Below are 17,653 nucleotides of genomic sequence, written 5' to 3'. Positions count from 1 at the left end.
GATGGACTCTGAAAAACAGGCTGGGGGTTCTAGAGGGGAGGGGGGTGGGAGGATGGGTTGGCCTGGTGGTGGGTATTGAGGAGGGCACGTTCTGCATGGAGCACTGGGTGTTATGCACAAACAATGAATCATGGAACACTTCATCTAGAACTAATGATGTAATGTATGGGGATTAACATAAGAATAAAAAAAAAAAAGACAATGGGAAACAAAGCTATGAAAGATAGATTTCTATTCCCAGAGAGAAAACCTTTGGCATACTAATTTACTTGTTTATCTTACGTGACTAAATTTTCTATATTTATCTGTATGATTAAAGTTTTTGTACTCATTTTCATGGCTAGATTTTCATTGTGTATGGATGGGCATTCCCATAAAATAACAATATTCATGAAACTGGATGCTGCCTTTTGAGGAAAGTCAAAATCCCACAGCTCTCACAGAAAAATGGAATGAGTACTGATGTTAAACTTTTCTCCCTGTTTTTCCAAGTTAGAGAAACTTCCCTTCTTTTCTGCCTTCTTCTGACAGACAAACTGAAAAAGACTGATTCTATCTTTTATTATAATCATGTGATCTCTTTCCAATAATTCTTGTGTCTAGTAATTAAGCGAATTTTCTTTTTCAAAGAACTATATTTTTAAAGAATTCCAACCTTCCAAAGTTCTTCTAATAACTTTGGATATACATCTAAGAGCAGTTAATTAAGAAATCATTGAAATTGACTTTGCAGTTATATTTGAGCTAACCCTAGTATTTTTACTCATGCCTACACCACCTTCTAAATGAAAAACAGTTTGTTGTCTTCTCTTCTGAAAAGTTTTATAGCTATGATTTGTTATCCTCAATATTAGAACGAACTGTTACAGAGCTCTGCCAATTGATTTATCAGCTGATGATATTTAAAATGGAGGCAATGATATTGAAGAAAACAGGCTAGAAGAAGGGAAATAAAAGGGAGTGTATATAGAATTCAAGATGTTGGGCTTTGCTTTGGACTGATTTAGAAATTGTGTTTTTATTTGCACAAGGAGCTTTAAACCTGGATTCAGCAAAACTATAGCTATATTTGTCTTTCTATGGCATGGGTCATGGTGAAGACTCATAAAATCATTCTATGGCACCTGTGAAAACAGAAAGATATCAAAACAATGGTGCTCTGTCCAGTGTTGTTAATGCATGCTCATGTACATGGGCTCTGCTCTCTCTAGGGGTTCATGCCATGGCCCTGGCCTTTCACTACAGTGTCACAGAAGGGTAGGAGGCACTGTGGCCTAAATGTAACTTCCTATTGCTTACCTTTAAGACACTTGGTCTTTTTCTTAGGCAAAGTGTACATATTGAAGAATGATGAAAAGGATACCATTCAGGGACTTTAAGAAGCTCTTCCCATGTTTAGGTCGTGTGTGGTGTGTGTGTGTGCATGCGTGTGCATGTGCTTGCATTCAGACATGATAGGTGGGAAGTGGTGAAGGAGGCAAAAATAATTTTAAAAAAATGATCACAAGAGAAGATGTAAAAAACAGTTGGTTTGGGGTAAAACCATGCATTCTTCATTGCCTTAACTATTCTGATCCCTCATGCACTTCTTACACTGGCCAGCGACCTGACACCATTGGATTCCCCAACATCAGGAATTGTGGTGGGAAAATGCGAAGATGAGGATGAGGTCATTCTGGAGTCATGTGGTGTAAGTGACATGGTACTTCATCCTCTCAAAGTACACCCCTTGGTGAACTACCCAATGCTGGGAGAATGCTTCCATGTTAAGACAGGCTCATGTAATGAAATATTACACAGTCATAAACATGAAGCCTTTGAGCCATTTTTAATGACATAGAAAAATATTCAAATATAATGTCAACTGAAGAAAATTCAATGCAAAGTAGAACATACCATATGAACCACAATACTAAGAAAATTCATGTGTTCATAAATCTATATAATCGTTTTTGTAGTTCATATATGTGTCTATGTATGTGTAAATACATATAAATAAGTATGTAATTATACATAAGTATAATTATGTCACAGAAATATATTAGGAAAAGACCAAAAACAGTTGTTAGTTCCTGGGGTTTGCCTTTGTATTTTTACGTTTTTCTGTTTTCTGAGTTTTCTATAATGTATAGTCACGGGAACTAGAATATTCAAGCAAGACAAAATACAAGTCTGAGAAAGTATAAGGCAGGAACATTTTAAAATATGATATAAATGGATGAAATGAGGCCATCACCTCAAATCCTAAGTGTCACTTAAAGATTATCAAGTCTGTTTTGAAATCATCTCAGAAGCTATTTTAGAATAGTATCCCTGACTTTAAATGGCTTTAAAAATCAATCCATATTCAGGCTCACACTATTTAGTAAATCCGTCTCTCCAAGAAAAAGCCTAATGAACTATCTCTAGGGGAGCCTATTTTGCGGGGTTCTGGGTTCTTTTTATAATGGAAATGAACCATAACAAGTCCTTTTCATGGTGCTAAATGTCCCTTTCTACGAAACTCTAATGACCTCTTGCTTCTTCTCCTGAGCTGCAGAGCCTCATTGCTGACTTCCTGACAACTGGATATTCTCTAGCTTTGTCAAGCTCAATATGTCCAGATAGTTCATTATCTTCCCCGGTGATCACTGTTGGTGTTCAGAGCACTACCATCCTCCCATCCGGCCAGGCTACACACCACGGGACATCTCTGGTTGCTTCTCGTTCCTGTGCTCCCTACCAACACTCAGCTCTGCTGGCTGTGCAGTCTGGCCAAGCACATCTCCTTGTGACCCAAGTTTGGGCCCTTTTGCAGTGGTCAGCTAACAGCTCTCTGCCTGAAGGCATTGCCTTCTCCACACCAGCCTGCTCACTGCTGTCCCGGTAGCCAATATTTTACTTCCCAACTCAAAAGTCTTCAGTGGCTCCATGTCGCCCAGTGAAATTTCTTAGTCAAGGGCTACCTTTTCTAAAGCCTGTCCTTAATTTCCCTCTCAACATCTGGCCAGAAATTCGCTCTTCCTCTTCCAAACACCCATCGCACTAACTCCACTCATCACTTCTAAGATGCTTTTAAGTATCTACTAAGTTCTAATTATGTATAAGTTTTCTTTAGTTTAATACCATGGGACAGAATCCATATCGGTTCTCGACTGGATCTCTTGACACCATGCCCTGGGCAGAGGCAATTAGTGACTATTCACTCAGTGAAGTCATGCTGTTGGTATGCAGACAAAAAGGCAAGCAGCCCCACCCAGAATTAAAGCAAACAAACAAAACCAGGTCAAAGAAACTCCCCAACAGACTGTCCCTCACTGGGGACATTTTTAGTCCCACTCCTTGCCTTCCTCTAGCTCTGCTATCTGTTTGAGGGGGCAGACGGTTTTTTTTGTGGGGGGGGGTTGGCAGTTAAGGAAGGCTGCTCTGGTAGCAGAGGTGATTGGGGGATTTGGCGCGGAGAGAAGACAGCTTAATGACACCTGTGGTTCTAGCCTGCTTGGCTTACCTCCACATCTCCTCCGTTTGGTATGTCCCAGAAATAGCATGACAGCTTGAAAAGATCTCTTTCCTGTCTCCCGTGTCTTTCAGATATCCTGATGCTTTGTCACTATACAAATCTCTCTGGGCAGTGTTGGGGCCCAGAGCCTAGCTGATTTTTCTTTGCCTTTGCCATGGCACCAAGCATCGAACCTGTATCGGTTAGGCACTCAATTAAAAAAATGAATGAAATTGTGGGTGGTGGAGGGGGCTCCGGCAGAGAAGAGAGTATCTCATCTTCTCTTGACAACTCTTGGGCAACGGAAACCACTCTCTTCCTAAGCAACAGTTTAGGATGGGGCAGGAGAGAAGTGACCAAAAGTTGGAAAAGACACAAGCGTTCACTTTTTCTTGGGTCGTAGAGCACACAGGATCGTGGTATAATGAGGAAAAGGACCCCCTGAGGAGCTGGGAGATGGACAGTCAGTTCTCCTGTCACTTCTGTGTGATCTTGAGTGCCTTACATTTGGACTTCTGCCATATATAAGTACTGGATGAAATCGGGAGTTTTAAGATGAAGTAGCAGTGGGTGCTTGGAAACCCATCTCATGGAGCTCTATCTTCCCTCTTCTATTCCTAGTGGCTGCTGAAGGCAGAACTTGCAGCTCTGTAGACCACAAATTGGAAACTACTGAACTAGGTGATCATCTCAAAATCTTTCCTACTCTAATGTTTGGTGACTTCTTAAAGCACCATGGGCTTCCCTAAGCAAGATGGGATCCGGCAAATGAGAAAATATTCTGTCAATAGGTCACAATCTTTTTTTGAACCATTGTACCTACTAGGCAATATTCACTTATCTTTTGGAACCAGACCAAAAGAACACTGTTTCATCATCCAGGTTTTGAAAACATTTTTAAGGCACACATTCATTTTTCTGCTATAAAATCACTGGAGAGTTTTTGATCATTTGACCCCATATGTTAATATTTCCTCACACTGCTATTTCTGTGGTTCATATTCTTGATATTAATGAATGCAATTTCTGAACTGCTTTTAAGTAAGTGGGACTAATATTTCCTTGGGCTTTGTTTATCTCTTACTCTACTTTCCCAAGTGATTGGTCACTATTTGGATTGAGTAAGCATCAGTATTTATGCTTATATAAAAGAGGCTTGTCTAACCTAGGTATGTGGTCATTTCAAAGACCCAGGGGACCAAACTTCACATAGACATGTAAAGTTGTCAGTACTGTGCTGGTTGTGGGGGTCTATGTTGGGCTTAAACCAGATATTACAGGGTGCTAAAGGCATCATGAAGAATAAGGTGTCTGTGGCATGAATCGGGTCACCTGAGTTTACATAGTAGAGGAGGTAGGTCTGGAACTGGAAGCACTTAGACTTACAACCTAGCTTTCTTTTGCACAATCTAACCTGGGACAGATCACTCAACCTCTTTAGCCTTCAGTTTGTTTATCTGGAAATAACAGATAATAATCTCTGTCAGCTAACCTCCCAGGGATTGTAAAACTGAATTGAGATAATGGATGTGAAAGCATTTCATCAACCTCATAAAGAAGCTACATTGGACAAGTCATTTTACAGGTTTGGCACTCAATTTGATAATGATAGCTGACTTGGGCTGAGTGCTTGGCACCTTGCTAAGAGCTTTCTATGTATTATCTCATTTAATCCTCATAGCTACTCTCTTACAGGAATATTATACTCATTTTACAAATGGCAAAACTCGGGTCTAGAGAAGTAAAGAAGTTACTAGCTAGTAAAGCCAAAGTAATAGAGGTTAAAATGGAGGATGATGATAATACCTGTTCCATTAACTCACAAGTTAATTAAGAGAATTGCATAAATAATTACGCTTTTCAAAAGTGTAAGATGTAATGTAACAAGTGATTATTGGTAGTAATGAGCTAGTTTGGTAGAAGGACTGAATCGCCCCAATAACGGAGTTATAGCTGATTGTCTGATGATGTGTGTGTGTGTGGTATGACTATAAACTTGGAAGGATATGACCATGCATCCTAAAAAAAACCGGAACTCTGCTTTTTTACCTCATTATAGACCTTGAGAGCTTGTTTGGAGGTTCTAGCAGGGGAGCGCAGCTACTCGTATACTGTTGACCGAAGAACGGTCCTCCTCTATCGGGGAAGGTCGTCCTCTTCGACCGAGCACGCAGCTTCGGGAGGGACGCACATGGAGCGGTGAGGGAGGAAGGGGACACCCGCCTAGCCAGCCAGATCAGCCGAATCAACCCTGGCGATCAATGGGGTGACAGATGTCACAGCCAGATCGCCCTCACATCCTTACCTCATTATAGATAATGAATGAAAGTGGACGTGGGATTTTATGGTGATCTTTCTTATTGCTTACTCTTTTCGCTTCTCAGAGCAATATATTCAAATGAGGTTGATTGAAAGGAAGTTGTTACTTTTCTAAATCATTTACCTCTTGTAACAAAACAAAAAGACTTCCAAGATTAGGAAAACATTTCATTATACTTTAATTGCTAACGAGGCGCCCATTTTCTAGTCCTTACATTGAGTTCTCCTTTTTTGGAGACATGGCATGAATCCCATCTGAATAAAATGGCAATGTCTCACAGCTGGTTAAGTGGGGGTTATTAGGCAGTTGTACACTGCGATTTATGGAGATGCTAATTATCTTAATTGCTCATGGTTGTTGTACTTTAAAAATCTGATACATGTGATTCACTTTGACGAAGAATTTTTTAGGAATTTGTGTCTCTTGCTGTTAAAACAAGAGAGAACTCCATTTCTAGACCCATAGAGAATTCCGGGGCATCTTTTCCCTTCATGGAGGAGAAAGCTGATTTCTGGAAAGTTTAGCAGTTGCTCTCTGAGGTAACATCGACATTATCATAATCATGATCTTAGTCATAATAGCTGTAGCAACTAACATTTTTGAGTGCTTGTCATGTGTCAGACATTCTACTAAGCTCTTTAAATATCTTAGGGCACTTATTCCTCATGATGACTCTGTGAGGTAAGTACTGTTATTTTCCTCACTTCACAGGATAAAAGACGGAGATTTAGTGAGAACAAGTAACTGGCCAAAGGCTACTCAACCAGTAAACAGCAGAGCCAGGATCCCAAGCCAGACTCTTTGCTCCAAAACTCCCCTCCTAACCACCAGGCTGTACTGCCATTGGACTAGTTAGTCACCAAGTTAGCGTGACCAGGTTTTTACATGCCCACTATACATAATGGCTTTCGCGATGCAGATTATTTCTTTAAAGTTGCATTAAGATTCAATCTGAGATTTTTGTTCAAAATTTGGATCACGGCCAGGGATGACTTATGCAATTTGCTGTCAAATTAAATGGGGCTGGACAAAAAAGCCCACTGGAACTCACCAAGAACCGCCGCTCGGGGCATACAAGTTTGGGCATTTGCTCAGGACTGTTGCTCGGAATTCCTTGAGGGAAGGGGGAATCTGGATGCAGTTTTGGCTAGAAACAGATTTGTTTGCTAATGATTGTGACCATGATAGTGTGATGAGTGAGAGCTTTTTTCACTTTTCCAACCCTTGCCAATTGAAGCCCCCTTCATTACTGCCTTGGAGGGAACACTGGAGGCCCGTGCCAGAATGGATCTGCAAAGGTGCTTCTCTGATCTTCTCACAAACAATGTCTTGCACAATTTCCCCCAGACAGCATTAACAGTCATTCCGGTCTCATGGACTGAGCTACAGAAGGCCAAATGTAGCAGAGTTTACATTGAAAGCCACTCTGAAAACACAAGGTGCTTATTAGCTGAACTAAAACGATGCCTTTTTAGTTGTTGCTGGACCACAGGCATACATTTTAGGGCTTTCTCGCCACATGATGGATTTTAGCCTTCACCTGAGAGGCAAAGATGAGACAAAGTACCGCACAAACAAACAACAACAGAAAAAGGCATTAAAAAAAAATTTCCCCGTGGTGTAAGACAGAAGCTGTAATTATGACATGGCAGGCACGAGAGAGGATTTTACATTTGATTAGATTCTAAACGTCTTAGCTACAGGGGAAAGGGTCCATACTATGGGGTGAAATGAATGCAGTGGAAAACAAATAAAACGTGCAGTAGATCCCTGACTCATAGGAGGGGCATGCCTCTGGACTTCTGGGAGTACCCAGGCTGGGACCGCCACCAGAACACTGGAGAGAGCCTATGCTGGGATTAGTGATGTCATAGCTCTGGGTCACCAATGAGAAACAGTCTTAATTTTTGCTAAAAGCCATTAAATTTTTAACTTCACTCTCTCTTTCCTTCCATTAGAAGTGTTAAGTTTTGGCTTCCTTTTTGAGACCACTTTTGGCGAGGAAACAAGGTATTTTACCACTTCATAAAAATGACTGCATAAAAGACACCAGCAGAGAGCAACAAAAGCTCTCTTGGGATGGAACTTCTGGTCGTCAGGTAGGCTCAAATGTTGGTCTAGTAGGATAAGGGACTCATATTCCTGCCTCAGTAAAATGTCAAGTTACTATATATCATGGATATTCAGGCTTGGTTTAGAATAGTGGAAACCAAGAAGGCTAAATCACTGAATTCCAAGTGTCCACTGTACACAGTATGATCTCATCTGCGTTATGAGCTATAGACAAGACTGGAAAGAAATACAGCAAAAGCATTAACACTGGTGATTTGTGGGCACTGGAGATGGTTAGTGAGGTTTATTGTTTTCATTATAGACTTTTAACTCATCGACATTTCTTAGTTAGCATTAAGCATCAGAAAAAAAGCCATAAAAACATAAAAAGTATTTTGAAACCATGGACTAGATGTCAACAATCTCTTTAGCTTCGAGAACCATTAGATGAGCCAATCCACAAACCATGTGAACCAGTGCATATTGTCAGTGAGTGAAATGAGTAATTTAGTGAACTAAATGAGTCATTTAGTTCACTAGTTCAACTGTAAACATTTAGTTATTAGAAGGTAAATTAATGCAAACAATGAAGCTATTTTGGTAGATAAAAAAATTGGGTATCAAGGATTATGGCGAATGGTCATCATAACCAGTCTATTTCTGGTTTGTTTTGGTTTCAGATGTGTAGCAATGAGGGAATTCTTATCATCACAGAGAAGCAGATGGTAATGGTAACAGTTTTTTTACAGCTCACCCTGCAATCTCAGGATACTTATTTTTCAGCCAAATAGACATATTGAAGAACTTAAGGATGAGGGCAAAAAGTAGTTACTTTGGTGGTATAACATTTTTACAACTGTTACAACAATTCTTACAATTTAGCTGAGCTTGAATAAGGTAAAATTAGTTTAACATGTTTGAATATATGAACTTCTTGTGAGTTCTTGTTTAAAAACACTTCAAAATATATCAAATCAAATTCAGTGAAGAAACTCTGTGGAATAACAGGTTCTGTAGGCAAAGACTGAAAACCACTAACTTAATGCAACAAACAACCCTCTCACCCCCATTTAGTGGGTGAGAAAACTGAGGTCCAGAAGGGTAAAATAATAAACCAAGGGCTCCAGACTAATAATTATTTAGTGCACCTTTTGCTGTCCATGGTACTTCCCAGGCTTGACAGGCAATAAACTTGGTATGCGAACGGGATTTTGCTTTCAAATCATAGATAATAGGCCCCAAATCCTAGTCTCATACAAGTAAAGTGAACAAATACCTCAAGGGCTAGATAAAAGAAATTTCTTTTGGAATTCAAAAATACCGGACTGTCGGTACTAAGGACGTCTACATTTTCCCTCTTGGGGGTTTCTAATTTTAGATACAAAGGCGATAGTTTACTGTCATTGTGTCACTCCTGATTTAACTATGAGGCAGTTATACCTGTAGTTAGAAAGCAGTTTCTTGAGGGTTTGACTCTGCTGTGTCTAAAGGGAGGGCAGACCTTTGTTATACAGTATCTTCTTCTCTCAGACCATCACTTCCTGTTTTCTCTTGGAATTTAGAAAAGTTGCTTTGATCCCAGGGATGCAAATAAGTGCAATGAATTTCCCAGTGATACTGAAGTATCTTAACCTTGGAGCAGCAAATCTACATTTCCTAAAGCAGTTTCCTCTTAAATCTCTCCTACTGCTAAGTCTTAATTTTTACAGCTTTGTTTAATTACCTCTGCAATAAAAAAGCAGCTTCCTGACATTTGCCTCTAACTTACTTTTTCTTTCTCTTTTCTCAGTTTTTTTTTCTTAATAGCCACCTGTCCCAACATTTATACATGTGCTGTATTAGATGTTTTAAAATAACATAGGATGCAGACAAAGCATAAATTTCACAGGCAAACCTCTTTCATTGTAACATGGCCTTTTGCTTTTGGATAATAAGAAATAGGCCACAAGTATTATTCTGACAGAGAAGATAGATAAAAATCAGAAGCCAGAAAAAAATTGAGTAAATTATAAACATTTTCTTAAAATTGTTAACAAAATGCTTTTATCTCACAACTGTCTTCCATGGCCATCTCTTTATGGAAGTTTTTTCCCCAGTTGTGGGAGTGAATCCCTCATTTCTCCTAGAAATTTACACATAAATTTTCACAAAAATGTGTAAAGCCTTTCAAAGTCTTCCTCTGGCTGAGCCCACCTGTCTGAATTAGGATAACTATGCTTTTCACACACTGGTCTTCTGGTATAGATATAAAGATGTATAATAAGTAGAATAATTTAAAATTAGGGGTGAATTGCATTAGTTATAATTATCTTGTCTAAAAATGCTTCATACTCTTAATATTTCCAAAATAAAAAAAGTCCAAGCAAAATTTTAACATCTCATTCAGTTTTTAAACCATATCCAATTTTTAATACATAATTATCTGGTGTAACATGAACCTAAGTTAACTTAAACTTCACCTAAATTATATAATTACAAAATATTGATTCTTTCTGTGTCTTTAATGAAAACCTGTTACTCTGGGTTCAGTTTTATGAGCTAAGGATATAAATAGGCAATTTTGCATCACATGTAGAATTTAGAATCCATGAATATGAGACAGACAGAGTACAAGAAAATAAACTTTAGAAAGTTAACAGCAGAAAACAAAAACTTCAAAGATAGAACAATTTTCGTGCATGTTGCTCATGTACTATTTCAACTATTTCAACTTTTATTTTTATGTACATATAATTACTAAACTAAGATTTAAAAATAATATTGAGGTGCTTCTCAAAAATCCAAGGAGCTTGGGGAAGGATTTTTTTATCTTTTGGTGTTCACAATTAGTTTCGTAGGAGGAGAATTTTTTTTTATATCTTCTCTCTTATGCTGAGGATAAGGAGGCTAATGAAGAAATTTACCAGGAAGTGTTGCAACTACAAAGGCGAATGTCACACCACGAAAAGACTGCTGACCTGTACTTTTATGACTCCTCATCATCTGAGATATTTCATTTGTCAGTCTGATTCTTAAATCTAAGTGAGGGCCAATCATGGTTTCCAAAAAGCCCAAAAGTCCAAAAAGTAACAATAATGCATGATTAGGAATGGACACTGGACAGTGATGCTTATTTTTCATTAAACAATTTAAGAAGCTTAGTTGGAACTTGATTTATGTTTAGGACAAATAAACTGGTAAATTTGACTGACCTGGCTGGGCAAGGATCCAAGTTGCACTCTTGAAGTTTGGGTTTGGGTTTGATGTTCTCCGGGTAATACTGACAGTATTGATCAGCAACCACACGGTTGCTCCGAAGGTCGTAACACTCTGCCGATGTCAGCTGGTAACCTGTAGCATCAAACCATCCAGGCAAGTTTAAAACACACAAACCATGGTAAAATATAACGCAATATATTTCTTTATGTTTTTTGGCCATCTCCCATTAACGGAAATTCTTTCCCAATGCTTCAGTAATTTCCAGGACAAAAGACAGATAAATGGAAGGCACGTTAATTTTTGCAGACCTCAAACACTATTTTTCCACTCAAATTTTAATCATTAAATTATACTATAAGGTTTGAATCAAGAAGGGCAGAGCTAGGTGAAAAGACTCCGCTGTAAGTCCTAGTCTTGTTAATTTGCTTTGTGTCATCTAAAATTGTAACAAAAGATGATCAGTATTTATTTGCCAACCATTAAATTTTGCAAGGATGCAAAATTGCCTCTTTTGTATCTGGGGCACCAGGAAGAATAAACTCCCAAACTGATCAATAAAATAAACTCTAACAGTGCTCCCATTGGATGGATGGGGGACAATGGGATACAGCACAAGATCAGGTCCTGCCAGCAGCCTTGGGAACATTATCTTTGTCTAAATTCAACCTGAGTAGGTTAGGCTGAGTAAATGGAGGATGAAGATCCTAACAGTAGCCACTAGGAATCCCTCCAGAACAACAACAATAATAGTACCCCTCTAATGTTCAATTTCTTCTTCACCTAAAATCCTTGGCCATTGCTCCTTAAGTCTCTAGCTGATATGTTTTAGTTTCTGTGCACACATTTCCACTGTTGAGAGAATTCTTTTAAAAAATAGCATTGCTGGGTACTACTTAGTTGCATTCGTTGGAGCTTTCCCACCTGCTTCTCTCTCATCCTGTGTTTCTGGTGAGGTGGTGATGAAGACTGAGATTCTCAGCGTGAAAAAGAAATGTACATAGAGAATTTTTTTTTAACTTAGGCTTTTGTATTTTCTAACCCTAACCAACCTTCAAAATATATTCTCCCTGGCAGGTGGTTAAATATTGTTATCGCTAGATACGTGTTAGCAAGTCAGAATTAGAGTAATTAAAGACTTGCAAAAGATGTTAGGAGATCAGAAGCAGGCTTATAAACCAGATTTCCTGGCTTGGGGCTGTGTTCTCAGACCACCCGCAAAAATTAATTGTTCATTAAAGACCCCAAAAAAGACCTTTTAACAATGTTACTGTAAAGATGAAAAGCATGGAAAGTAATAGGTCAGAACACATGTTCCATTAAGCTTTTATTTTATAAGAAAATCAAAGAGAAAAATGACATTGTAAATAAGTATACTTTCATTTTTCAATTACATTATACTCTAAAGCAGATAACGTTATGATAAACTAATCATTTTATAATAAAAATTATAATTTGTAATTTTATAAGCAAATCATTTTATACTTTTTATACTTTTATAATTTTCTATATAACAATTTCTACTCAAGGACAGAATTTGTCATGTAGTAAAATGTGGGCATAATCAATAAGTAAATTGTATAACTGAGATTATGATTTTTAAAAATCATAATTTGTCAGCTTACAAATGTTGTCAGGCTATCCAAGTGTGTGTGAAATGAAGGTTTAGAACAAAAATGAAATAAATGACAAGATAATTGTGTTTTCAAACATTTCACAAGGTAATTGGAGTAGCAATTGTTGGTTTACACTTAGCAAAATGTTGAATGTGGAACCAGAAATATAAAAGGGAACTCAGAGATAATTTCTTCAATAATTTTCAAACTGTGGTCAGTACAGTGGGTGGAAGGCTGGTTTCCACATTGCTCCTATCTTCATTCTGAGCAATACTCCTTTTATCTAGGCTTCCTAGTGAACTTTCTTTTGAAGCAAGGGTTTGATCACTCAAAACATTTGAAGACCACTAATGCTTCTACTTCTTCACTTAGATGTGAGGAAAATAAGACCGAGAGGAGTTGGATATATATAAATCTAACATTAGTTGCCATTATATAGCAAGGCATCATCAAGGTTACTGAAATTAACCTCCAACAGCAGCTCTGTGTGAACCTGGCATAGTGGGCATATTATTGAATCGTTACTTCTCACAAAGCATGGTTTGCATTTAAAAAGAAAAGAAGAGGGGCACCTGAGTGGCTCAGTCGGTTGGGCGTCTGCCTTCGGCTCGGGTCACGATCCCAGCGTCCTGGGATCGAGCCCCGCATCGGGCTCCTTGCTCAGCAAGGGAGCCTACTTTTCCCTCTCCCTCTGCCCTTGCTTGTGTGTTCTCTCTCTCTCGCTTTCTCTCTCTCAAATAAATAAATAAAAATCTTAAAAAAAATAAAAAGAAGAAAAATAATTATTTGCTTGGATTTCTTTCTTCAAAACTATTTCCTATGCTAGTCATTAATAGGTGTATCAAAATTACATATTCCCAAGAAACATCAAAGTAATTGGCATCTTATTTTTAAACAAAGTAATTTTTTCTTCAGGACAGATAGAGCAGATGGAAATACTATTTTGTTGAAATGTTAAGAAGGTTGAATTAATAGTTATTTAACAACCAAGTAAAAGCACTTAGAGGTATTTTTGACTAAGTGCTTTTAAGCTAAAACCTAACATTATTCTATAGAACCTAATTTTTGGTGGTGTGTTCACATTATGCAGCTGAAGATGAATTATTTCATATGTTCTTATTGTTTAAAAAAACCACATAGGTAATAATTTGTCTCTATTTTGAGGTACCATCCTTCTTTTCTCTTGTCAAAATAATCTAGTGATTCCCATGTGGATTAACTACTTAACACTGTCCAATTAACGGGCTTCTATGAAAGTGGAGTCAGAATTTATTTGATGTGCTAGTTTTTAAAGGAATATACATACAATTTTATGCTCATTAAATCAGCAAAATTAAACAATTCTTATAATCCACAAATACTGGCTCAGTTGGCAATGAAACTCAACTATTCATATGCTGCTTATTACCATTCTGGAAAGAATTTTGTTAATATATGCCAATAGCCACAAAAATTCTGAAACTCACTCTTGAGAATTTATTCCAAGGAAATAATTTGAAAGAAGAAAAATACTTAGGTATTAAGTTATTTATTACATTATAATAGAAAAGTTTCAATGAACTAAATCTTCTATAGGGATATGGCTAAATAAATTATAAAATGATTTGAAGCAATTATTATGTAACCATTATAATTATCAAGGGCAGAAAATAGGAAGGGGATATCTTTTCCAGTAACACAAAATGCTGTCCATGTTGCAGATGTGACGGAGTAGAGATAGGAATTCATTTGGTGACTTTTCAGGAGAGATGTGTTTTAATGAATAAATAAGGCAAATGGCATTCCATTTATGGTGCAGATGATGGGATAGGGTTTAACAAAAACTGACTCTAAGTCTGTAGTGCAGGGACTTTTTTTTTCTTCTGGTAATAAACTATTTCCTTTAATTAAATCAACCTCTGGTTCTTTTTGGATACATCATGCTAGGTAGTAGGCCTGACAAACATTCTCCATTTGTCTCCTGAATAAGTAAGTTCTCTTCAAACAGATGAGTAGTTTATTCTCAAAGGAACAGAACAGAGTCAAGACCATTTCCACTAATGGAAATTTGCTGACAGAAAATGTTCATGCAGCATCTAGAGGGAGGTATCCGCCTTACAGGAGGGCTTCAGGATTTGGCCCCATTCAGAATAAAGAATCAGACCCATCACAGCACTCAATTTCTTCCACATTGAAACGACTATTTTCACGACAGCCAAGTCTTCCCTCACAGAAGCCAACAGTTCCAAGGGTAAGTGAACACCATTACCTCCTCCACAGGTTGCTGAGCAAGGAAAGAAATCTGTCTCCCTCCAACGGTGGATGATCGGCTGATAGAAGATGAACTGGACTGTGCTGTCAGCGGGCCCTGAGTTGTGGATCTGCAGGAGATAAAAGCAAAGGGAGAAACTGGTATGACCGGGAGGGGCTTTCTTTGTCCCTTGCAACTTGGACAAGAATGCACGGTGGCACCAACGGTCTTAGGCTGCATGAAGGACCACTCTGGGAGAGAAGTGGCCATAGCAATATCGATCTTACCCATCAACCATATACCATTGCGACCATCACTTCTCAGCTCTGTTGCTATGGATCAAGGGATCGCAATGTCTCTACTTGTGATTCTAGTAGGATCTTTTCCCAGGCCACTTTCTCCCTTTCCCTCCTGTATTTCTAACTTCTCTGGTACAACAGGAAAAATTATGTGGATTTTTATATGTAAAATATGTATGTGTGTATTTTTATTTTATTTATTTATTTAAAAGATTTTATTTATTTATTTGTCAGAGAGAGGGAGAGAGAGAGGGCACAAGCACGGGGGAGAAGCAGGCTCCCCACTGAGCAGGGAGCCTGATGTGGGACTCGATCCCAGGACCCTGGGATCATGACCTGAGCTGAAGGCAGATGCTTAACCGACTGAGCCACCCAGGTGTCTTGTGTATGTGGATTTTTAAATGTAGGTTCCAAAGTAGACAATTTATTCTGAGGAAATTATAAATGCCATACACTGCAGAAAATGAAAGATCCTGTCTTTAGTCAAGAAAAAAGAATTAAAGAATTAAATGGCTCTGCCCACTCAGAGATGTTTCCTGGCACTTTAGTGATTCATACATTTTAATGTGCAGAGTTACCAATTGGAAGCTTGCTAAAATGCAAATTCCTGGGCTCTTGCAATGCAAGAGCAATGGAAACATTGATAGTCCAAGTACCAAACTTTGAAAAACACCAACTTACAATATAAAAGCAATGTGTACTTTGAATACACATATCCTTATGGAAATTACAACCCCATTTAGTTTTAAAAAAGGGGAAGTGAGGCAATAATTCTTTAATAGTTCTTAAAAGTACAAGGTTGAGAAAATATACTCAATCTAAAAGAGAAGGAAAACGTAGCCAATAGGAGCAGTGCCTTGATTTCACAAAGACATAATGACATGCCGTATAACACTGAGACAGCTGGGCAAGGCTTGGACTATTTATTATACTAAAGGAAGTTCCATGGACAACCAAGAGGGCCACCTCTTACTTCAAGACAGTAGAGGCATATCAGCGCATCATGTGGTCTACGTCTTTATGTTTTCAAGCCTTACCGTGGTCCCAACTGCCCTTTACCTAGGATAAGCTGATGGATTTGGCCTTCAGATTTTTAAAAAAGACAGCCTATTTTCCACTACTGAGTTGAACAACTGGATTAACAACTGGATTAAACATCTAGGAACACTGGAATGCAGGGAGTAGGTGTTAAATCCTAGACCAATTTTTGGACTTTGGATGAAAATATTGGAAATGTTCCTCAGATAATCTGCAAGAGCTGGAAAAGGAGAAAGAACAAAGAGAGAGAGAACTATAGAATATCTCATATTATGCTGGCATTCTGACCCATGAAACATCGAGGTCTTTCTTAATTAGAATAAACAGTGATACAATCCCTTACTTTAAAGCCAAAACAGCTGAAGCAATATGGTGTGTTTCACAAAAGGGGAGCAGAGCCTACAGATTAATATTTTTCAATCCTATGTGTCAGATACAGGATACCTAATTGCTTGCTCAGGGATGTACTATTAATCACATTCTTTGGAAAGTTTTTTTTTTTTGATTGTTTTTTTGTTTTAAGCTCACAAAAGCCTATAGCTCTCTTGGGATGTGTGGTTTCCATGCTGGAAAAGTATTAGAAGAGGACTGTCATTTAAACTTCAGCTCTGTGAAAAAATAAAAAGACCAGAAGATTTATTTAGGCTTAGAAGGATGGATTTTTTTGCAGAGGTCTCTTTTGGGATGCTTGAAATTAAACTAAGTCCTAGGAAAGTGGAGGAAAAAACAAAAATGAGGAGGATATAACATCAAAATCCTTGGAGAAACCTTGTTCTAGAATATCTGTACAGTGTCTGGGCTTAGTTTTTGATCTGGTTAAAGAGGAAAAAGATGAAACACATCAAAGTTTCAGCTTCCTAGAGGTTACCAGTAAAAGCACCTTATGCCTTTAGAGTAAGGAATGCATGTCAAGAAGTTTTGGTGTTAAGAGGGAGTGTGAGTAAATACTATGTTGAAGGAAAGAAAACAAGGACCTTAGAGAGGATATTGTTCCTAACTGTCCAATGAAATTGATGTACAATCACCATGAATGCCGAGACTGTATGCCTAAATTTGAAAAGAGATTGGAAATGAACAGGGGTATTGTTATTTCAAATAGATAAAAACAGTTGTGATGTATCCAAATCTCTGACCATACAAATCTTACTTGATTCTACACTGATAATATTCCTGGTTCTCTCTTCTCTATAAGCACCTTCTTTTTTTTTTTTTTCTGTCTGATTAAACTCTTTTTTTTTTTATTCTTATGTTAATCCCCATACATTACATCATTAGTTCTAGATGAAGTGTTCCATGATTCATTGTTCGTGCACAACACCCAGTGCTCCATGCAGAACGTGCCCTCCTCAACACCCACCACCAGGCCAACCCATCCTCCCACCCCCCTCCCCTCTAGAACCCTCAGTTTGTTTTTCAGAGTCCATC

At 38.1% G+C, this 17,653-nt stretch overlaps 1 protein-coding gene and 1 long non-coding RNA gene across 2 annotated transcripts in view; both read right to left on the bottom strand.

Annotated features, from left to right (window-relative positions):
• The window catches only part of ADAMTSL1 (ADAMTS like 1), a 659,580-nt gene that overhangs the window by 89,548 nt on the left and 552,379 nt on the right, over window positions 1-17,653 (bottom strand). Inside the window, exons 9-12 of the mRNA XM_081804071.1 lie at window positions 14,910-15,021; window positions 10,965-11,180; window positions 10,754-10,867; window positions 6,850-6,911 (exon numbers count right to left, since the gene is read on the bottom strand). Of these exons, the coding sequence (XP_081660197.1) occupies window positions 6,850-6,911; window positions 10,754-10,867; window positions 10,965-11,180; window positions 14,910-15,021 (504 nt within the window). The remainder of the gene's footprint in view (window positions 1-6,849; window positions 6,912-10,753; window positions 10,868-10,964; window positions 11,181-14,909; window positions 15,022-17,653) is intronic.
• The window catches only part of LOC145717197 (uncharacterized), a 4,388-nt gene continuing 3,144 nt past the window's right edge, over window positions 16,410-17,653 (bottom strand). The window contains exon 2 of the long non-coding RNA XR_014140267.1: window positions 16,410-17,423. This is a non-coding gene — a long non-coding RNA (uncharacterized LOC145717197). The remainder of the gene's footprint in view (window positions 17,424-17,653) is intronic.

This window comes from Leptonychotes weddellii, chromosome 14 (genome assembly GCF_054177405.1).
Source record: "Leptonychotes weddellii isolate Sample4059 chromosome 14, ASM5417740v2, whole genome shotgun sequence".
NCBI classification, from domain to species: domain Eukaryota; kingdom Metazoa; phylum Chordata; class Mammalia; order Carnivora; family Phocidae; genus Leptonychotes; species Leptonychotes weddellii.
The sequence above is the reverse complement of the archived record's forward strand: the minus strand, read 5'-3'. Positions and strand labels throughout refer to the sequence as shown.